Raw genomic sequence first — 8,483 nt, 5'->3', positions numbered from 1 at the left:
AGCTAGGCGCCCTTCTGCAAACTGCCTGCTACTTGATATCTAGGCTACAGCGCTTGTTCCCGCCCACTGTCCCAACCCAGGCCAGTGTAGTTCGACTCATTGCTTTTTTTTTTTTTCCTCTGTTGACCAGAATTTGAATGCAATGCAAAAATTACACAAAATTGGGGCGGGGCAAAGGAGCTACAGTTACGCAGCAAGAGAAATAGTGGCCAAAGTTTCGGTTTCAAAGTTTGGAAGACCGAGTGCGTTTTCCTCAGTCGGCAGGGGAGGAGGAAATGCCCTGGAAGAAGGACGTTTTCAAAACGTCTGTGATTCTGGAAGATGGGCATCATGGAATTATTGTCACCAGTAGTAATCGCCGTCCTGGGAAGCTGTGTTCTTTTCTTATTCTTTCGGTGGCAGAATTTGCGTGGACCCCCGTGCATCCAAGGCTGGGTTCCCTGGATCGGAGCGGGATTTGAGTTTGGGAAAGCCCCTCTTGAATTTATAGAAAAAGCAAGACTCAAGGTATGTAGCTGTGCAGGGGGTGGTGGTCGGGAGTGGGCAGGGCAGGGCAGGGGAGGTAGTATTTAATTTCCAAATTTTGTTTTTACTAAACGCAGTGTTAGAACACTGGAAATACACATACTTCCGGCAATTAATCCCATCTGTTGTTTCCCTACTCATGATCTTCACTTATGTCCTAAGCAAGGGATCAACAAATGAAATGAAAGACATCACAGCTTGTTGGAAGCAGAGACGTCTTTTAAGTGTTAGTAACTTTCATGCGTTAATTCTAAGTGCGTGTTTATTAACGTACAGATATAAACGTGTAGTGCTTGGGGGAGATAAGAGGTTTCTATGATTTCAGATTGTGAAAATGAGTAATAAATCTGAATCACAAATAGAGGTAACACTAACTGTTTTGTAAAACTTGCTTTGCTAAGTTGATCTTTACAGATCCAAGCCTTGTCACTTTTCTGTTTCTTTCTACTAGTTTTAGTGATAGTGAGCCCCTACTTTCCATACACCCTGAGGAGATAAGTATTGGATAGATTTATAAAGATTTTTGTCCTTAAGGCAGTTCTCGAATTTTGAACACTTTAAAGAAGGCATTTTTGATAGCCTTTTAATTTTTATTCGTGTTTTAGTGGCCAAGATCTTCCTATATTTGTGGTTGGGAAGACAGCTCGGTGGATGAGAGCCTGAGTTCAATCCCCAGTCCCTACATTTAAGGTGGGGGATGGGGAGAAAGCAAACATGTAGATGAGAGATGGCTCAGCTGTTAAGAGCACCCACTGCTCTTGTAGAGGACCCAAGTTCTGTTCCCAGAACCCATGTTGGGTTGAATCAAAATCACCTACAATTCCAGCTTCAGAGGATCTGAATCCTCTGTCTTCCAAAGGCATCCATGGACATACCCATAAACGTATACACATGCAAATAAAATGGATATTAATTTAAAAAAGAGCAGTGTGTCCAAATGCATCTCAAATTTGAATGCAGGAGAGACAGAGAGACAGGAGAATCCATGGAGCTCACTGATCAGCCAGTCTAGCCCAACCACCAAGCTCCAGGTTCTTGTCTCTGAAAATAGGGTGGAAGGCCAGCAAGATGGCTCAGTGGGTAGAGGTGTCTGCTACCAAGTCTCATATCTTGAGATAGAGCTCCAGAACCCACGTGGTGGGAGGAGAGAAGCAACTCCCTCCGGTTGTTCTCAGACCTCACACGGGTGCTGTGATACATGCATGCTCACAAGCATGTAAACACAATACGTGAGGAATATTTCCTTATCATTAAGTAGTTTGTGTGTGTGTGTGTGTGTGTGTGTGTGTGTGTGTTGCATAATGTGTGTGTCTACACACGTGCAGGTGCTTTAGTCCATACAGGAAGGAGCTTGTGGAGTTCAAAGACTGACACGGGGTGTCTTCTTAATTTACTTCTGCACTCCATTTTGTTGGGGCAGAGTCTCTCACTGAATCTGGAGCTCATTCTTTCAGTTAGAATGACTGGCTAGCAAGCCTCTGGGGACCGCCTGTCTCTGCTCCCCAGTGTTGGGGAGGTAGAGATGTAAACTTCTATGCCTGGCTTTTATGTGGGTTATCTGGATTTGAACTCTGATCCTCATGTTTGCACAGCAAGCCTTTGTCCATAGAGCCATCTTCAGTCTTTAATGGCTGTATTGCGTCAAATAAGGACAGGGTATTTACTTACATCCAATAGTTGGCTTGTATAAGTTGTTGCCAATTGCTTTTCGTTGTTTCAACCAATACCTCATTGGATATTCTAATATTTTTTGGTTGTGAGCCTAGCCTTTAATGGCTGAGCCATCTCTCCAGCCCTCAATGGATATTCTTATGTGTGCGTCTATATGTATGTAAGTAGCTGAACATTTAAAGTTTGTTTGACTATTTCCTCAGAATAAACTCCAACAGTAGATTTCCTGGGGGGAAATGCACAATTAAATTGTGTTGGGAGCAATCATTGTTATTTAAAACCTCTTGTAAATATTGTCAGTCCTTTTTAAGAATAATCAACCCCCTCCCCAGCTCCCTATGAGTAAAACCTGGGCTCACAGGAATAGCTGATAGATAGGAATATTCATCATATGATGTTATCTCCAATGACAGGGAGAGACTTTTATACACCCCTGGTCCATGAGACCCCCTTACCTAAGCCAGACAAGACCCTCTCATGGATATTTCCACCCATGACCTTTTTATTTCGTACCTGTAAGGGCCCTAATATAAGGATGACATCATAAAAACGCATCTTAATACTCCCACTAAGATCCTAATAACTGACACCTACTGCCTACTCCTCTACCAACTCTCAGACCCCTCTCCTTCATTAATAAAAAGTAAGGGAGGGGATGTTGGGGACCAGGTCACTGGATCTACTTCTTACCCGAAGGCACTTCCCAAAACTCAGGCACCTTCCCACAGATGGCCTGGCACCATAGAGGTAACTTAACAATACTTTGTTAACACCTGCACTCTCTGGTGAGATCTCCTGCTCTCTTGCATATCACTTCCCAGCATCTCAGGTCTAACAACCTCCGCCCCATGGCCAATGCCACATTCCCCTATTTAAGCCTGTACAGAACTTTCATTAAGCGGCAGCTCGATCAGCCATGTTGTCCTGCTGTCCATCTCTCTCTTGTCTCTTGTCTCATTCATTCCAGGTTCCCCTGGGCTCGAACCCGCTGTGCCCTGCTGGCCGGGGCAAAATTGGTTATGATTATATTGTGTTATTTCACTGCTTTGAAAAAGATATGCTGTATACTTTTAACACACAGTTTTACCATATAGATTTGCTTAACATAGTAGATTCTGGGCCATAATGGATACCATAATTATGTGAAACTTTTAGTCTGATACACGAAAGATGAAAAAGAATACTCATTCCTAAAGTAATATTTCTTTGTTTCCCACAGCCTTCCACGGTCACATGAGCTTAGTAATTTGTATGGAATGTTTGACAAAGTCATGTCAGATCAAGCATGTGTGGGGGCTCTGTGGAGTCAATTATTTTGTTACATGACACAGTGTGTGTGCGTTCTTTCCCTTGTACTCAAGGACTATGACTCCTTTGTTTGATGTTTGAATCCTGGAAGCTAATTTTAAGAGTTATTTTTAGCAAATGGTCAGGATGATAAGAAGTGCATTAGAGACATTTAAAACCATGTAAGTTCAAAGTCCCAAAGCAGGAATGCTCGCCCACTCCTTAACCAACACACATAAACGGAACACAAAAGGAAAAACAAAGGAACCAGTGGCTTTTGCCTCTTTGTTTTATACAGCTTCTTACTGTTCAGTAAGTAGCCTAGGCTGGCCTTGAACTTGAGTCCTCCTGCCTGAGTAGTCTTCCTTTTGAGGACTGGGATTTGGATGTGCATGGCATGCCTTGCTCCCAGTCAACTTTCTCAGTCTACTTTCCCATTAATTGCTTTCTCAGACCAGTCAAGAAAAGTTCCATTGTGGATGTAGGAAACCCTTTGCAGCCTCTTTGCATGCTTGTGACATCACAAGTCTTAGCATTAGAGTGGAATTTTGCAAGAGGATGTGATCTGCCTTTTCACGGTATCTGCATTCGGTCTGCACACTTTGATAAGGGGGAACTGTATTTATCTGGAAACTGTATGGGAAACACGTGGCTTGTTGAACCCTTAAGGAAGGAGGACTTCCAGACATCCATGGTGAGCATCCCTTTAGCTCCTGCCCCTGAAGAACACGTAGAAATCTTTGGTGGCTGCCAAAAGTCTTCCCTGTAGTTTAATTTAATCTTTGAATGAGTTATATAATGTTTAACATTTGAAAATAGTAACTCTCGTGAGAGGCTTAGGAGATGATGGCTCAGGCGGTAAGTTGCCAGAGGTCCAAGCATGAAAACCACGTGGAGGAAAGAGGGTCACCAGGCTTGTTGGCCAGCCGCTCTAACCAGTCCCAGAGTTCCAGGTTCAGGGAGAGACCCTATCTAAAGAAAGCAGATGAGAGCAATGGTGGAAACCAACAGTGTTGACCTCTGACCTCTACATGCACCTGCCTCTGCAAACATACACACAAGCATGTAGACACAACTAGAGTGAAAAATGCTTCTTCTGTCTCTGTTCCACTGAATTCTCAGCTCTCATTCCAAGCCCTATAACACTAGTCGCTTTCTGACCTGTCACCAGTAGCAGGAAGTGGTGTTCTCTGGCAGTGCAGGCTGAGGGGTCCTGGGGGCCGGCGTTACTCTGGTGCATCTCAGTTTTTCAAGTCTCCCACAGAACAGGAGTTTCAGGATGATGCAGAGTGGAGCAAAGTTATCGAGGCCGTGTTCTCTCAACCAACAAATAAAGCAGAATAAATGATAACAAATAATAAAGCAGAAGAGACAAGACACAGTTGGGGGATGGGGTGTGGTACTGCTGGTGCAATTTAGTTTTCTGATCCATAAAATTAGGACTTTGAAGAAGAAACTTTGATGGTGCTGTGCACAAGCTTCAAGGTAGAGGAGGGAGTGCCTGAAAGGAACCATTAGTCACAGGTCCCAAGGAGGTTGGGGTTTAAGGTACAGCTCATTAGCCACATCAAACATCCGGGTGGGCTGTTTCTCAGAACTTGGACTTAATATGTAGATTCAGAAAGGTTGGCACACAATTACTGACTGTGTGGCTACACATGTGCTGGAGCTACACATGTGTGCTTAAACATACAATAATGCTTATGATCATGCAAGCAATTTTTTTGGTAAAAATATGACCCAATAGGTTGGATTCTTATTTATTAAGAACCCCAAAATGCTAATTAAAAATACCAGAGATCCTAAGGGAGAGATATGCAGTGGTCATGGTAGTAGATTGGAGAAGCCCACATAGTAAAGATGTCACTTGTGTCCAAATTGAAATTCGGGAGTACTCTCAAGTCCTCTGGAAGCCTTATTTTAGAGGCTGTCGATGTTATTGTAAAATTTAGGTATAAAGGCCAAGAGAATGGAGTCCCTAAAACATTCTTGGAAGAAAGAGGAGGAGGAGGAGGAGGAAGAAGCCAAAAAGAGTTGTTTCACTCAATTTCATTGCTTATTTGTCATTAACTGTGGTGCTGAGAGACGTACACACAAAGATAGATGAACCAGAATAGGGAGTTTGGTAAGCCATGCGTACAAGTGTGCTCAGCTGACTTGTGACAAAGACAGAAGCAATTCAATGGAGTAAAGACAGCCTTTTTCAAATGTTGGTGAAGCAGTTCCATGTTCATGATCCAGGGGGAAATAAAAGCATAATATTTACAAAACAAAATAAGGAACCTCAACCTAAGACTCACACCGTAGACAAAAATTAGCTCAAGATAGATCCCAGTCTTAACCAGAGCTGTATTGGCATTCAAAGAGCATACCAGAAGAGAAGATAAACTGAACTTTATGAAAACTAGCAATCTCTTCTCTGTGAGAGAACCCACAAGAAGGACAAAGAGAAAATCTTAAGAATGGGATAAAGTATGTGCAAGCCCCATACGCCATGGAGGACCAGTGTTTCATGTGCATAAAGAACCATGAACACACAAAAGCAAACCATCACGTGTGAGCATCACGGCCATGATGAGGCAAACACAGCGGCCTGTGAAGAGGAAATGAGCCTGAAGATGCCTAATGGTCCAACCACTGTGGAAAATATGTCAGCGGTTTATTAAGAGAACTTGCAGCAAATCCTGTAGCTCAGCGCTTATATTTTTAGATTTTTTTTCTCCTGCAGAAATGGAAACTCGGGTTTACACTGTAACCTGGCATTGTTTTATCTGTAGTCCCTTTTAACAATACCCCTGAAATAGGACCCCGAATGTCTTCAGCAAATGTCCTTCAATGTTCTGGAATTCTGCTCAGAAATGTATAGACACGAAGCTTTGGCAACAGCCAGAATCTAGATGGCTTTCTAGAGGGTGGTAATAATGGGGGAAAGTCGCTCCCAATTAGATAAAGAATAAGAGAACAAAGGAAACAAAGCAGAAACCCACTGCTGTAGAGTTTGTATCCCTACACTGAATGATTTTCACTGTGCAGAATACTACAGGGGCTCTTTTCAACAGCACCAGCATGGGGCAGCGGTAACCTCAGTGGCTCAGTGTGCTTGAACTTGGTTTCCACTTGAAGTCCCTGAGAAACTTAACTAGGAAGACCACTTTTCCAGTAGAAAGTTAATAATGCACATTTAAACACAACCTTAACAATGAGAATGACCTGCTTTCTACTAACTACTGACCAGCAAACAGTTGTCAGTAGGTAATATTGGGAGGCAGTGGTGATGTCTGGGTCATGGATGTGAGAAATGTGATTTCAGTTTTGTTGCTGTTGTTGTTATGTTTGTTGGTAGTCAGTGATTCTTGAACCTTCAGTTTTCCCAGTAGCCCTTACTTACTAGTCTTAGGAAGAATATAACATGTGGCAGTCTCATGATTAGTGTGAAAATGAGTAACCCTGAAGTAGTGATGAATGTAAATAAATGATGTCTTGAAATACTTATGAGACTCAAAATAGTATGCAAATATGTGGCTCATTTTCATGGTGTACCATTTGTTGTCAGCATTCATAATGGATACTAGAGTATAATTAGAATGCTCTGAAAATGGCATCTATTTGCTCCAATAACTGTCCCAGTTTCCTTTCTGTTGCTGTGATAAAACACCAACCAACAGCAGTTTAGAAGATGAATGGGCTTTTTCGGCTTACACTTCCAAATTACAGTTCATCGTTGATGGAAGTCATGGCAGGAACTCACTGGTAGAAACTATAGAGGAACACTGCTTGCACAATCATGTTCATCTTATACAGTTTAGGAAAACTTGGTCAGGGAGTGGTGCCACCCACAATGGTGTGGGCCTTTCTACACAACTGAAAAATTAGACAGCCCTCTCCCCCAACATGCCTACAAGCCATTATTGTCTACACAATCCCTCCATTGATACTCCCTACTCAGTTGACTCTAAGCTGGGTCAAGTCAACAGTTAGAGCTATTTAGGGCAGACTCCCAGAAGGCAAACCTCATTTTAGAAATTATGTGAGAGAGAGGGAAAAAATTACTAGTGTATCAGGAAGAATGTATAATTTGTGAAGTCTGAGCTCTGATGCCAGGAAAAGAGGAGGGTTGAAGAAAGCCTGGAAGATAAAGAGACCCTAGGAGTCCTAGGCGGACAAGACATGCATTATGTACCAGCAAACGGGCTCCAAGGCAGGCAGATGCTGCCAGACATCCAGGCAAATGCTAGCACATGTAAATGTGTGAGGATTTATGCAGGCACACACACACACACACACACACACACACACACACACACACACACCAGCACAAGGCTGCAAGAAGGTACACAGACCACACAAGGTCTGGCAAAGGCAAAAGGTGACTTGTCTATGACCTCAAGGCCGTGTTTATAGACTCATACAAAGGTGACAATTTGCCACAAGTGGTTATATAACAGACTATGTTATTACTTGCTTTGGGACTTTCTGAACATCTAATGTCAGTCAGTTTTTGCTGACTGGTAGCTGCCTTGTAGCTAGCATTAGCCATCTTGGCCGAGGCCTGGTATCCATGTCAGCGCCATGATATCTAAACATAAACAGGCCTTCTGTTTCCTTCAGCTTTGTAAACTTCTCTTAAGCAGTATGAAGCTGCATGTGGCTTCTAAGCTTCTTGAATATAAGGTTTCAAGATCACTATTCTAATTGTTTATTATTTTCTAATAACCAAGAAAGGAAGTTAGAATGTGCATCTTATTATTCACATTTTAGGAAGAATGAATTGGGATTTGTATAATTTAAATGTGACCCATAGAATTTCTGGCAAGTACTAGATGTAACCATATTTTCAAATCTGGGCCATTGCATCATCATTGGTATTCTTCTTTTATTCTTGTGTGTGTGTGTGTGTGTGTGTGTGTGTGTGTCCACACACACTCATACATGTAACACAAATAATGAAAACCCAGAGACAGATATTGGGGTTCAAGCTTCAAGCTGAAGATCAGAGAAGC

General features: G+C 42.5%; 1 protein-coding gene across 1 annotated transcript in view; it reads left to right on the top strand.

Annotated features, from left to right (window-relative positions):
* Positions 1-130: 130 nt before the first annotated feature.
* Positions 131-8,483, top strand: part of LOC101823549 (24-hydroxycholesterol 7-alpha-hydroxylase) — a 73,290-nt gene continuing 64,937 nt past the window's right edge. Inside the window, exon 1 of the mRNA XM_040729263.1 lies at positions 131-507. Coding sequence (XP_040585197.1) covers positions 322-507 — 186 coding nt within the window. The 5' untranslated portion in view covers positions 131-321. The remainder of the gene's footprint in view (positions 508-8,483) is intronic.

This window comes from Mesocricetus auratus, unplaced genomic scaffold, assembly GCF_017639785.1.
Source record: "Mesocricetus auratus isolate SY011 unplaced genomic scaffold, BCM_Maur_2.0 Super-Scaffold_100021, whole genome shotgun sequence".
Lineage (NCBI taxonomy): Eukaryota > Metazoa > Chordata > Mammalia > Rodentia > Cricetidae > Mesocricetus > Mesocricetus auratus.
The sequence above is the reverse complement of the archived record's forward strand: the minus strand, read 5'-3'. Positions and strand labels throughout refer to the sequence as shown.